At 43.0% G+C, this 14,892-nt stretch overlaps 1 protein-coding gene across 5 annotated transcripts in view; it reads right to left on the bottom strand.

The window, feature by feature from the left end:
• meis2b (Meis homeobox 2b) overlaps positions 1-10,707 on the bottom strand; it is a 17,836-nt gene extending 7,129 nt beyond the window's left edge. The window contains exons 1-9 of one of the 5 annotated variants that reach the window (XM_030771414.1): positions 10,690-10,701; positions 10,402-10,497; positions 10,265-10,359; positions 9,749-9,890; positions 9,404-9,454; positions 8,967-9,017; positions 8,679-8,825; positions 5,795-5,909; positions 2-141 (exon numbers count right to left, since the gene is read on the bottom strand). In XM_030771414.1, coding sequence (XP_030627274.1) covers positions 2-141; positions 5,795-5,909; positions 8,679-8,825; positions 8,967-9,017; positions 9,404-9,454; positions 9,749-9,890; positions 10,265-10,359; positions 10,402-10,497; positions 10,690-10,701 — 849 coding nt within the window. Of the gene's footprint in view, position 1; positions 142-5,794; positions 5,910-8,678; positions 8,826-8,966; positions 9,018-9,403; positions 9,455-9,748; positions 9,891-10,264; positions 10,498-10,689 lie in introns of all 5 variants that reach the window. The other 4 variants (XM_030771415.1, XM_030771412.1, XM_030771411.1 and 1 more) reach the window with 4 other exon arrangements.
• Positions 10,708-14,892: the final 4,185 nt, after the last annotated feature.

Genomic DNA, 14,892 nt, shown 5'->3' with positions numbered 1-14,892 from the left:
CCGTGAGATGCTGGAAGAGCCAGGCCCGCATGATGTTCGTTGCCACTTTAGGAAAGATCCCTCGTTTCTTCTGTCGTTTCTTGTCTTGGTCATCCTCATCCCCCGTTCCTGGCGACGCCAAACTGTTTTCAAGACCGTCGCCTAGAGACAAACACGTAAACAATGAACAAACAGATAATTAAATAACCTCCAGGGGAACCTCGGTAATTTGGAAAAGCGAGGAAACGCGGAAGCACAGGGCTCAGATCTCAGATTCTAATTGGGAAAAGGAAAACAGTAGATTGGTTGAAGTCCTTTTCACCCATTCTGACACTGAACTGAGACAGTGATGAAGAACAAAAATAAAAAATGAAAACAAAGAGCCGGGGGTGGGGGGGGGGGGGGGGGGGGGGGGGGGGGGGGGGGGGGGGTGGAGAGGATGGATCTTTCTGTCTTATCCTTTGGAATCACAGTGTGCACAGAGTGCAACACACACACATGCACAAGTACACGCAGCATAACACACACACACACACACACACACACACACCCTCTCTCTCTCTCTCTCCCTCTCTCTCTCTCTCACACACACACACACACACGCTGCGTTGTTATTAATTCAATGTGAGTTCTGCGTTTGACATGAAGTAATGAACGCTTCCATGTCTGACATAATGCAGTGGATATATTGGGGTTGGGCCTTTGACACAGCAAAGGGAAACTCTGATCGGTTCTGGTTCCCAGCTCACAGGGAAGAGGAGGGAAATAACAACACTAACTGTGGTTAATGAAGTTGGGTGTAATCAGGGGAAAAAAAAGGGTTTTGAATCCAGTGTTCTGCTCTGGTCTTACAGAACTGTGTCATCCACCACAAACAGAGCCTGCGTGTGCCTCATAGCTTATCTCCACAAACTCTGTCTTATCAGCACCGAAAACACATACTGACTGAAATATCAGCCTGTGAATGTAAGAAGCAACCGGTTAAAATATTTCTTATACTCTGATCATTGATCTTTTTTTTTTTTTTTTTTTTTTTACAAGTCAATAATATGAGTGAGGACGTTAAGTTTATATGGAATGAAAGCTCAGAAGTTACAGACTCCACGAGTCCTGGTTCAAATTCAGTGGCCGCAGTTCCTTCTCTGTGAAATTTAAAAAAACAAAAAAAAATGATAATAAGAAGGGAAAAGTATGTTGGTTAATGTTTTGACACGTTTGCTGAAACCCACTGTGTTGCGGTTTCAAAATGAGGCCCGTCGCCCTCATAGAAAAGCAGAAAAGCTCCGTGCGCCTCACTCATCTTTCTCAAACATTTATGTCTGAACACTAAAAACCGAGACTGAAATGAAACTGCGTAGCGTCTGCAGCCCACGTCCGAACGCCACTGTGCTGTGCTATCTCTAGGGCACGTTCTCTGATCTCTGTCTGTGGCTTGGCGTTTCGTGACAAAGCTTCGTAGACCGTCCTTACTGTTAGCTCCAGTTCTTGTTTGATTAGTTCTGGGGGGGGGGGGGGGGGGGCAACTAGCACACGTGCCAGCAGGAGGCTCTCTTTAAACTAAGATTTCCGTCTCTTTCTCCCCTCTGTCTCTTTCTCTCTCTCTCTCTCTCTCTCTCTCTCTCTCTCTCTCTCTTCCTCTCGTCCATTAATTGTTCATCAGCAGAGATGATTTACTTTTAACAGAGGTGGTTATTTTTCGTGCCCTGAGGGCAGAGATGCCTTGAAAGCCTGCCTGCAGGGCACGTGAATAATGCATCTGAGAGGCTCCTCCCCCGAGGCAGGACACAAACCCGACTTTTCTCAAGATTCGACGCAGCATGTCTCCTTGTTTTTGGGGACGCATCAATCAAAAGGCTCCTATATGCACCATATTCACGCATAAATATTTCAGCTAATGAATAATGACGTTCAAATGGAAGGGGTGTGTGTGTGTGTGTGTGTGTGTGGGTGTATGTGTGGATGAGGGGGTACGGGTGGGGTGGTGTGTGCGGAGGCTGGGGGGGGGGGGGTCCTACTCATGCCATTATCAAAAAGTAAGTCAAGGGCAGGCCGGTGATCTTAACATTGTTTGAGTCTTTGTTTGAGTGACATTTTTGTGGTGGTGGTGGTGTCTGTGTGTGTGTGTGTGTGTGCGTGTGTTCTCGTCACTCTGTATTCATTTTAGAGTCTTATGGATCATAAGTGTGATGAAAATGAAGTTAGGTTAAAAGGTCAGGTGCCCAGTAGATGCCCAAGAAATGATGGGACAAAGGAGAGCAGAGAGAAGACTGGCAGGATTCATCAGAGCCAGAGCTGACTGCAGTACCAGTGAACCTCACTTCTTTATATAGAGCATAACTTCCACACCACAGGAAAAAAAACACAAATACGCACACACACACACACACACACACACACACGCACACGCACACGCACACACACACGCACACACACACGCGCACGCACACACACATGCACACACCAACACGCAAAGATATTTTTGAATATGTCCCAATGCTCTGTAGACGTTTCAACAGAAAATTAATAAATACTGAAATAGAAAAAAAATGGCAAAGTTAAAAGAAAGAAAGACAGAGAGAGAGAGATGGAAAGAAAGAAATATCCTCATTATATCCCCCCGTCTCCCTTTCTGCTGTGCTCCAGAAAAAGGGAAGGCCGCAGGGCAGATCCTAGCCAACGCTAATCGCTTCTGACTGTTCCCTGGCAACTCAGTCAGGCCAGCTCCTGTTGACGGTGCAGTGCTAAAGCAGCACGCCACGAAACACTCCTCTCTCTTTCTCTTTCTTTCTTTCTCTCTCTCTCTCTCTCTCTCTCTCTCTCTCCCTCCACTCTCTCCCACTCTACACTCTCTCTCTCTCTCTCTCTTCTTGCCCCCCTCCCTTATCCGCACGCGTGACACAGAGGGGGGCCGCCACTGCCTCGGGGAAGGCTGGGGTATACCCTCAGGCTACTCCAAATAAAAAAAAAAAATACATCCCAAGATATGGAGGAGAGTCATCTTTCCTTCCATCTCATTCTTATCTATCACTCATCTATCCATCTTTCCATCTCTTCCTTTAGCACTGATGAAGAAAACGGAACATTTTTGTCGTGTGGAGACAGTCGTTTCTCTTGTGGTCGTACCAGTGAAACCGTTCTGCGGTTCTCCGCGGTAGGAACACTGTGAGAGAAGATGCGAGACATTTGAGGCGTTGTGGTTTTGTTGTTTGACGAACGTCGTGTCCTGAAGACAGGGCAGGGCTTATGTGATGAGTGCCACCTAACATGCATCACAGAGTAAATCCTGTTTCTCTAATGAGCTCATACTGACCTCAATCTATCACTGACCATCCTCCTTATCACCCACGGTTCACACCACTGCACGCCGCAGACCGGATCATTTCTGGTCAACTCCAAACTCCACAAGTGAAGCTGATTGTAGCTGATTGTTTTTTTTTTTCCTGTTGTTGTAGTTTCTTTACTTTTCTTTGCTTTTCTTTTCTTTTCTTCTTTTCTTCTTTTCTTTTCTTTTCCTTAAAAGCATATTGATAAATTGTTTTTGAATGCCAGAGAGATCACATTCCTCTGAGGTCTGATCAGTAATGTACATCTTCAGTTCACTATCCAAACCTTCAGTTTGTTTTCCTTTTTCCTCTTTTTCCTTTTTTTTTCTGATCTCCCTTTTAGGACATTGTACCGAGTCCTGGCATTCCTTCCAGCTTCCCCTTTTGTTACGATCAGGGCTTTTGTGATGGACATTCCTCCCAACCGCTGGGATGCTTGAGATGTCTTTGTTTGTTTACCCCCCCCCCCCCCCCACCCTGCTTGCCCCCACCCTCCCCGCTTGCCCCCACCCTCCCCGGTAGCCCTCCCCATCCACAAAACAGTGATGATGTCACTTGCCAAGATGACCACTGCTGACACAAGAGACCAGTGGTAGTGGCGGGGGGCTGTCCATGGTAACCACGACAACACACCCACCCACACACACACACACACACACACACACACATAAACGCACACACACCACCAACCACAGTACAAAACCCTAGAGGAGCTTCCTCTTGAACCAAACCTCACTAAACCCTCTGTTACTCCCCCTTGGAAAACAAGATCTCGATATGAAGGCGGGTAGGAACAGATGGGCTCTCGAACTGGAAGCTCCACAGACAACGCTTTGCGGCAAACTGGAATCTCTCCCGTAGTGGTAACAGGTGCTTTGAAGAGGTACCGCTCCTCTGTAGCCACAACACGGCACAACTGATATCAGATTCTCCCTACCCCGGGCCCATGTGTTTCTCATGGTAAACGCGCTTGTTTTGGCCGTTTTTCTGAATGACCAGAGGGGCTCAGATGAAGGAGAGGGCAGGTAGGAGCATCAGCTCTATGATCACTCCTCCTGACCTTTTGCTCCTCTTTTGTGATCCTGTGTTTTGTAAAGTGTTTCTCTGTTCTTCCAACCCCGCGGGGGTCAATCAGCTTCCCCTTTCTTCTTTACATTCTCTTCTGGGGTCAAAAGGCCGTGGACCCTGGCTATCCCCTGCTGTGTCTCTTTTTAAAAAAAAGCATCTCAGAGGCTAAAAAAAGAACAAAAAAAAGAGGAAAAAAAAGTGGCCACCCTGTTCTTCCCCTCCTTTCAGGAAGGCCCTCTGTTAAATGCTACATACTGTAAAATGCCCTCATGCCAAACATTTTTAGAATGCCAAAAAAAAAAAAAGCTCTCTTTGAATGTGTTCGCCCGTTCGCACCCGTGAGCTGAAGCTTGTCAAGGAATCTATGGTTATTATGGACGGAGGGAAAAGTGGGGGAAAAGGAAAAAAAGAGGAAAGAATTAAGAGTGCAGGACTCTGATCTTTTATCCTTTTGAGTTTCTCTTGTCTTGCAAAGCATCCTCCCATTGTCGTGCTTGGTGCGGTGTCTGTTGACGGCTAGCAGACCAGGGGCTAAGGAGCTTTTAGGGCTATTTTTGCTCAGGCTATTAGCGACCCGCAGAAAAACAACAACAACAACTCATAAAAAACACATTCTCCTCACAAGATCAGCAGCAGCTTCAAACAGAGGAGACATCAGCTAATTCCAGAGAAGCGCTCTGAAGTAAATAAACATATTTAAAAGAAAAGAAAAACTAAACTAAATAACTGAGTTGTTTGCCTGAAATGAGTGCCTGGCTTTAAAACCACTAAATAAGAGAGAAATAAGAGTCAGGAATATAGCGGAGTATAAATAGACTTGCCATATGAAAGTTCTATAAAGACCACAATTTCATCCCATCCAGGCATCAATCTTATATAAGAATAAAACCCTCCACCACAAAACCACCCATAACCACTGTGTCAACAAGACCGGTCCAACAAGCAATGTCACAATACAACAAAACAGCAGAGAACATGTCCCTGTTCATACATACTACGTTTGTAATGAGAATGAACATGGGATATCACGGTGAGCTGCTCCTGACCAGCAAACTATTCCTGATCAGCACAGGGCTATGGTAGACTGTTCCTGATCAGCTTAGACCTATGGCGGACTGTTCCTGATCAGCACAGAGCCAAACTAAACTGTCCCTAGTCAATGCAATGATAAAATGTTCCTGACTAGCAACAGAGCCATGTTAAACTGTTCATGTCAGCGCAGAGCTAAAGCAGACTGTTCCTGATCAACAGAGAACCACGCTAAACTGTTCCTGATCAGCACAATGAAGTGGGAAGAAAAGAAAAGAAAAGAAAAGAAAAGAGAAGGTCCCGACAGAAAAGTGTTTCTGACTGGCACAGACTTGTGGTACCACAGCACAATAGAATATTATTAAGCATAAGATAAACTTGCAGTGTTTCCTCACCAAGTTCACTACTGTTGTCTCCACTCTGAGAGGCGTGACCCCCACTGGACGGCCCTGGAGTTCCCACCGACGGAGTAGAGTGGGCATCGTCAAGGTCTCTCCAGGATGCGGCATTCTGAGGTCCAGTAAAAGGTATATCCATTTTCCCCGTTTCCAGCACGCACCAAAGACAAGGGCAGGAAAAAGACACAGGAGAGATTACATTAGCCAAACTGTATAAAGCATCACCACCACTGATATTTACATCATTTTCCCTATTCAGTCCGCAGAACTTTTTCCCAGATTTCTCCAGCACAGACAAAAGCCAAACATTGCAATGTGTTCTCCCAAAAAATGACATTACCATTCTCGTGCAGACAAAAGACTTCTCTGGCCAGATTTCTCCAAATTTCACAGGCACTCACGCACACACATACACTCATGCACAAAACCAAGACGTGGATGTGAGATCCAAAAACTTCGAGGAAAAACGAGAAACACTGAGTGGGCAGAACTACAGCCTGTATCTGCGGCAGTGTCTGGTACCAAAATGGACGTGGCTGAGGAAGTAAGCCGTCCTTCTTATTCAGCCCCTGTGTAAAGCATTCAGAGCAACTCAAACAGGGTGAGGACAGCAGCCAGGGCTCTTCAGGCCCTCTCAGCGTCAGCTGTTCGCCGGATGGTGAACAGATAAAGTGCTTCAGAGCGGGACCTGAATAAGACCCCCACGCACACAACAATGAGGGCGCATTAGTGAAGATCCGTCCACTGTTAGGAAGCGCACACACACACACACACACACACACACACACACACACACACACACACACACACACAAAACATACATCTCTGCATGAACACACGCACACACACACACACACACACACACACACACACACACACACACACACACACACACACACACACACACAAAACATACATCTCTGCATGAGCACACACACACACACACACACACACACACACATGTAGACATCAGGCGACTATTATGCTATCTCTAGAAACACTTGGCAAGAAATTGGCAGCTCATTTTAGTTATGCGAAATTAAACGCTAGTTTGAAGTGCTGAAGGCATGTTTCTCTGGAGGTTATCTCAGAGGCTTGGACACAACAGTGCAGATCCAAACAAAACACATCAAACAGAAACATCCTGCTGGTTTATATGATGCTGAATTGATTTTCCTTTTACCAGAGCATTAGAAAATCCATCAAGGATTCAACTATTTGTCAAAGAGACAAATTTCAGGAGCAGAGGACAGAAAAGACAAAACTGCGTGTTCGATATTTTACATAAATGTAGATCTTGGAGTGAATAGGACATGTAAAGTTAATGCCCTCAGCTACTGCCAAGAAATTCACCACAGCAGGTAATCCACATGACACAAACACAAATGATCAAAACAGAGCCAGAGGCGCGTTCGTTGTGAAGAACGCAGTTGCCTTCTTCACAATTACAGTTTCCAACCAAAGAAGCCGAGAAACCCACTGGTGCTTTCACTGTTTCATGTTAAACTCATCAAAAAGTACCAAACGCCAAGTCAGATAAAGAGAAAAACAAAAACATTAAAATGGCTGTTACGATCCAGAAACAACAACCTCTTCTCTCACTCTCAGAAGCAGACGCCACTAAGGCGAAAAGTGAAAATGGAGAAAACAGGGAAAAAATGTTCTGCTCTCAGAGCACTGGAATACAACCATAAAGCCAAACTGTGTTTTGTTAATCAGACACATTTTAATATTGCTATAAATTTGTTAATATGATACTTATGCCGGGAGTAAATGCGCTTAGGAGAGATAGAAGAGCATTTTATTATATCAGTGCTGCAATGCCCCCAGCCGCCCCCCCCCCCCTCTCTCCCCGTTTCTCTTTCTCTCTGTGCCTTTACGTAATGTCTTTACATTATTGCAGTGCTCCAGCAGGGCAGTCTGGTCATGTTTAAAGTGTTTTAAACTAAGACCTGTTCTTCAGTGGAAGTCTTTCCTGCTCTGGCAAGAGGAGTTGAGGGAGGGGGGGGGTTGGGGTTTTGGTAATAGGATGCAAGACAGTGAGGAGCACACCGTGAGGCTCAGACTCAACAAAAGGCCCCCCTCCCCACTGACAATAATAATCCAATCAGTTCAGAGGCAATGCTGCATTCACTTGCTAATACAACACTAGTCATTAGTGGTGGAGAGGACCGAAGTGAAGAACCAAAGCTGCCCATCCACCTGCCAATGCCTTCATCATCATCATCATCATCATCATCCCTCCTTGTATATCAGTCCTGTAACCATACACCTACAAAGTGAGTGAGAGTCTGGAGAAATTTAAGCAAAACGAATCAGCATATGTAACAGTGCTATGGTTTGATTTTCCCAAGTGAAAGACAGTGTGTGTGCGTGTGCGCGCGTGTGTGTGTCTGTACTATAAGTTGGTTTCCTGTATTAAAGTGGAGAGATAGATATGTGAGTGGCAGAGTAGGCAAAGAGAACAGGGCAGAACAGACCAGCTCACATACTCATAACTCCTCCCTTGATAACTGTCTAGTGGTACTCACTACACAGATTTACTAGCACAGATAATAATAATAATAATAATAATAATAATAATAATAATAATAATAATGCCTCTGATTTAGCTTTAATTTGTTCGTTTTGCTCTCATTTCAAGTCAGCCTAAACATAAATGTATTTCTTCAACCAAAAAAGTGTTCGCTGTGTGTTCGCTATTTTCACAATCTTTTAGGACATCTTGTAACTTTCGGCAAGAGAATTCCTTTCAACCTGTCATTTTCTTTTACGTTTTAACGACTGTAACGTTCACTTTTTAAATCAGCTTTATGCATTCTTGTCAGACGACGATCTGGAAACGTAAAATAATAACAATAAAATTCCATAATTCACTCACATGATCTGCGAGATTAGTGGAGGATCCTGAGAGATCGTCGAAATCAGACTTGCACCCATCTCGTTCATCAATCACAAGATCGATTGGCATTTTCCCCTTCAAACAACTGATGTATCGGTGACAAAAGTTATCACAGAGCTCGTGAACCTGAGTTGGATGAAAATATTGACTTCAGTTAAATAACGGCGGTAAATTCCAACGAGATTCGTGTAATTTTTTAAAGAAAGGAATAAAATGAAAGCGGTTCGTTTGTTAACTTTAAGAAATAATATTCCACGATAAGCACACCTTCTCTAACTCCAAAAGATGAAATCGAAGGACTTGAATCGCCTGAATCATCTGCGAAGATAAAAAAAAAGTGTGACAAACATACACTGTTATATCTGAAGCGTCCATTAAATAAACCATACAAAACAATATGCTCATAATTATGGGATTTGAAATGATAATTTTCCATGTCATAATTTCATAATTGAAATGTGTTTGTAATTTAATGTGATTATCCACACTCTGAAGGTGTTGCTCGGAGGATGCCCAAGGCAACCTCTTTTTGGCCTTGTAGAAGAAGGCTTTTCTTCAGAAACAAGTCCGGATGCCTCTCTTCAACAAGTTTCGTTAGAATAGTGTGTTGTAGCCTACTTCGCGTGCCTCAAACAACACTATCAAATGATATTAATGACAAATGAATGTGGTTCTTCCGCATAAATCATTAAACAAAAGCTTACCAAGTTGTCCAGTTCTGGATTTGACGAAAATAAAGGTTTCTCCGCTCGTATCTGAAAGAGGATGTTATGTGACCTCAGTGTGTCGTATTTCAATATCCCCACCATTACGTTACATTTTACAGGTATTGATTAACACATCCTTACTAAGAGGATAATCTGGCAAGTAAAGCCACACACTTCTTGTTAAACTACCCATAAACGATTAATCGATCAGTCAATAACCATCACATCTGGTAGATTTAACAATGGAACGACTACTTCATCAAGTGCTCTTCTGTGTGGATGGAGTGTCATCGGCCAATAATGGGTAAAGGAAAGCAGCTTTTGGTAGCCTATAACAGTAACCTGTTTGGCGAAAACAGCGATGTCTTCGTTAAAGGAATCCGATGAGCAGACGTCTCCGCCGGCAACACCGGGCTCTCTCGGTGTGCATGTGGCCAGCTCGCATTTCTCGAACACCAAAGCCAGCAACGGAAATAACGGGTGTCTGTAAGAAGACACCAAACATTTTTAGTTTAACTTTATAAATGACTCTTTTCAAACCCACCAAGACACAAACTGTTCTACATTTTCGGCAGTTCTCTTAAGTATTTAGATATTGCTATTGATTTCAAGTCAGTAATAATTATGAATAAACAAAAGAATGCAGATTCATTGTGTGGCTCTTGGACAAATTTACATAACTACCCCTTGGCCTTTGCATAAACATTCATGTGTACACGTTTTCTCCGGTAAACGTCTTGCCTCGATAAGATAATTTTTTTTTCCAAGCAGCGCAGCCTAGAGATTGCAGCTGTAACAAACTATTGACAAAACCATTTATGTTATTGTTAAACACTATTATCAAAATTTTAGGAGTACCCATAAATTTGGTCTTTATCTCTCTTTAACGCGTCGTTGACAGCGGAGCCCATGCTGCCGGGCATTATGCTGTGTGGCGCGTGCGCTCCGTAATGCTGGTTGGCGTGCGGAGGCGGCCCGTGGTTCAAGTGGTGAACCTGAGGAAGGGGCCGCGGGGCATGCGGATCTCCGTACATCGACGTTGGGACTCCAACTCCTTCCATCCCGCCACCGTAATGGCCCAGTTCATCGTACTGTATAAGAAAAGGACAAGAGATGCGGAATTGAAAGAAATGACTGCTATCTAGAGTGTATCACCTATCATAGATGAGGAAAAAATATATTTTTTTAAAATAACTGGGCTATAAGCCATATTTGCAAAGCTTTCTGTTAGGCTATGTAGACATATTTCAGAGAACCAAATAGCAAGATCAAACAGAGCGTACCCTTTGCGCCATCAGCATGCGTAACACTTGAGGTTATTAAGAGCTAATCGCGTTGTTCCAGTTCGCTGAGAAAGTGGTTGAATAGTTTAACTCCTTGGAGCATTAAACCAAAGTGAATCGAGCAGATAACTGCAGCGTCGTTAACGCATATTTAAAGACAGTTTGTGGTAGGTCCTTTTTTTCAGCTGCGCAGCCTGAAAACACTTTCAAAATACTTTCAAAATGCAAACAAAGACAAAAACAAACCGCTCCGAGATGAATTTGCATGCAGCCAAATCTGTTATCAATCTCAGACTTTGGCTGTCAATCTTAAGCCATGTGCAGTTGATTGAGGAGACTTTTTGGAGAATGCATCCTTCGGTCACATTTAATTTTCCAGCTGTGCGTTGTTTTCCATTTGCCACGAAATCTGTGAACTAGAGGGAAGACGTGATTATAAAAGAAAGTGAGCGATCAGACCCATCCAGCTCTTCCTCGCGTGTCCATTGATGTCCGGTCTCCTCTCTACATAAGCGAATACTGGCGAATGCTGGCAGGTTGGTTGAGAGCTTGTTTAAAAGACAGAATCACTGGTCGGCGGGAGAACGTGATGACGGAACCCGGGAACTGTTACAGTGGGTGTTACCAGTCTGTCTACAGACACATAAACGGGTAAAGAGAGAGAGAGAGAGGTAGAGTCAGAGAAAGAGAGGGGTTCAATGACCATAGTAAAGCAACGACTGTTTGCATTGGACACACCAATGGATGACGCACCAGCGCCGCAACATTTTGTTACTGGGGGTGGGTGGGGCGTATTTTCCTTTCAAATAGCGCTTTAATCAGGACTCCATAAAAAGCCAATTGCCATTGTAACTTGTAACAAATAAATTTGCCCTACCCGGAGTGTAGCCTATTCCCTGGAACACTTTACAGGCGATAAACTTGAATGTTGTCCATTGAATGCTGGCCTGAATTCCATTTGAATTCGTTTCGTTTTTTCCTATTCCGTCTACTTCTTCTTTTTCAGTTATCGTTCCTGGCTGGCAAACATTAAATGTTGACACATGTTTGCACTCAGGTTTTGTGCAATATTAAATATGAGCTGGCAGCGTACACACGTTAATCTCTGTCAACTCCAGTATCAGGTTTAATGCCGTAATAGGCGCGTAGAAGGCCGTAAATTTCACTTTGCACCTCTAAATATCTATGAAAATGAGCCGACTGATTTAACATAACCTTTATTCCAACAAAGCGCACTGACTTACAACTGTCTTTAGATTCTTATGTGTTCATGTTGACGTTTTTGTTTGTTTTTGATAGTGAAATTACCAAGTCCCCAGATAAAGGATCAATTACAGGGTGTATGTGTGATGTCTCAGACATGTCAAGTCTCAGAGATGCACTGTACGCACGCGAACATGTACCCTTTGCTGGAGCTCTCCGTTAACTTGACTCCACCGGAATATTCCCGGTCCAGCATAATCTGTAATAGCTACATAACTATGAAGCTATATTTAAATGCGATGGTGAGAATTTGGGAATATACATACATACTTACATATATAAATATACATAGGCATGTGTGTATGTGTGTGTGTGTGTGTGTGTGTATATATATATATATATATATATTCCCAAAGAACTGTCATTCTTGAATAGCTCCTTGTTATACAGAATGCTAAAGAAACAAAGAAACGACAATTCTGCTTTTTTTTAACATGTAACCATACGCGTAATTAAATTCATGCAATTTCGTGCGGTACTCATATTCAGATGTGTGTGAATGGAGCGCTGGGGAACATTTTGGTCCAAATGATTATTTTTTGTCCAAATGTCTGAGATCCGCATTTTGGCAAAGTTCTTCAGATGTAACTACTTATCGTTGATGATATAAAAATTCCATAGGCTACTCTTAACATGTGCAATATTAATTCTATATTCTCAGTTAAATGATGTGTGAGTGTACAGTGTTTTTGCGTTCTTGCAGTTTCAGTCTATTTTGTTAATGGCAACACCTAAATGATAAATCGGTAATTAAGATTTTTACCTGAGGACGTGTCAAATAGACATGAGTAGCTGAAATTACTGTTCGGAATTATAGACTCCTATGTTGATAAAGATAAAATTTTTCTCTTTTTTTTATTCAAAATTTTATTCAATTTTATTATTTTATTCAACTACAAGCACTTCCTTAACATTAATTCCATTATGACTAGGTCTAATTTGTTTTATTTATTTCAACTCACGTCCTTCACAAATTAATTTCGATTAATATGTTATTAAAATGAAATGTAAATTCTCGCCAAAACCATACAACGCAGTTTTATTCTAATTCTGATCGTAAAAAACGATTTAGGATAACAGCACGGCACAGCGACACATGTTAAATTGAGACTCAGCAGCGAGATTTTGAAACTGAGACCAAGTTTCCTCTAAGTGTTGACATAACAAAATTATTTTATTAAATTGTTTATCCTTCGGATATTCGGGAGGAGTAAATAGGACAGATCTGGGGTGCTACATGCCTGATTTTTTTTTTGTTGGCATAGTCCCCCGTCTGTGTTTGTGCTGGCGGTGTGTGTAATGCATCCATCATTACAACACAACTATAACCTCTGCTTGACCTCCAGTGAGCTCGCACTGGGCCCTCCCTGCGATTTAAAGAACACTGTAGTTTCAGGCAGAGCACGAGGGACGAACTTGTCTGCGGATTCGGGTTTCAGTTCTTCCTGTCTACCTGCCGGACTTTTTACGCGGCCTTGAAGAGACATACCTAAAGAAATGTTTCGACCTTCATCGCCATCTGGCGGCGTCTTTTTAATTGGGAGGCGATAGTGCAGGAGAGGCGAAAGAGTGCGATTATTCTGCGAAAGGTGTTTGAAAAAAAAAAAGAATTTCCTATTTATTTATTTATTATGGCTTTTAACATCGTGGCCGTTTGGCAACTTTGCATAATAAAATCCAAACGGCTTAATACACCGAATTTATTAATAATTATAATTAATTTACAACCATGACTGATACCCAATTCTAAAACAAACAACCACATTCGACCCGAAATTTGCATTTAACGACAGAGGAATCACTGCGACTGTTTTTGTCACCATTATATCGACGTTACATCGGAAGACACGTGAAAGTCTGACAGTTTGAAATCACGTAACCGTGTTACAGAGCTCCAACATTTAAGTCGCTCACTCAGACGAAAATAAAAATATGTTAAAAAAAAATCCCCATATTTTCCTCTCCGTGTTTACCCATAACTTTTATACAGACTTATAAAAATGATTTTAGAATAATTTAATATCCAAATTCCCTTATTAATATTCTCGGGGCAAATGATCTTCGGAGATGAAAGGATATGAAAGATAGAGAGAATGAAATGATGAGGTCATTTATTTACTTTCTTCAGAGACCGTAAAAGTTCACTTCATTCATCTGTCTGTGCATAATCTCACACACCCCTCTTTGAAATTCCACTGATGGTGCATTATTAAAGACATAGATTTGAATTATAAATACACTAACTACACTAACGGAGGCAGACGCATAAGCCATGCCTGAGGCTAAAGTCCTCACAGACACATTATTACCCTGTACTCTGCCCTCCTCTTCTCTTCTCTTCTCCTCTCTTCTCTCTCTCTCTCTCTCTCTCTCTCTCTCTCTCTCTCACTTTCTCTCTTATGTTTTAGCTGATCTGAATCCCATCTTATTCAGAGTGTCATGCCATCTGTCTTAAATGAGATAAATTGCCACTCGCAGAGTATCTGTGCATATCTGAGCACCCCCCCCCCCCCTCCCGAAAGATGATGCCCCCCCCATCCTTAACCTCTGCCTACTTGCCACCCCCACCCCCACCCCACCCCCCCAGCTCACCCATCTAAGCCTCTGCCCAATATCTAAAACACACCCAAACACAACGATGCCGCCCTAAAGCTCAACTTAAGAGGCCCAATACCCCCCCAACCTAAACCTCAACCTCATGTCCCTAAAATTCAGCCCCCCAAACCCCATACCCCAACACCTATCCCAAACCCAAACCCCATACCCCAACACCTATCCCGAACCCAAACCCCATACCCAAACACCTATCCTGAACCCAAACCCCATACCCAAACACCTATCCTGAACCCAAACCCCATACCCAAACACCTATCCTGAACCCAAGCCCCATACCCAAACACCTATCCTGAACCCAAGCCCCATACCCAAACACCTATCCCG

This window comes from Chanos chanos, chromosome 4, assembly GCF_902362185.1.
Source record: "Chanos chanos chromosome 4, fChaCha1.1, whole genome shotgun sequence".
NCBI lineage: Eukaryota > Metazoa > Chordata > Actinopteri > Gonorynchiformes > Chanidae > Chanos > Chanos chanos.
The sequence above is the reverse complement of the archived record's forward strand: the minus strand, read 5'-3'. Positions and strand labels throughout refer to the sequence as shown.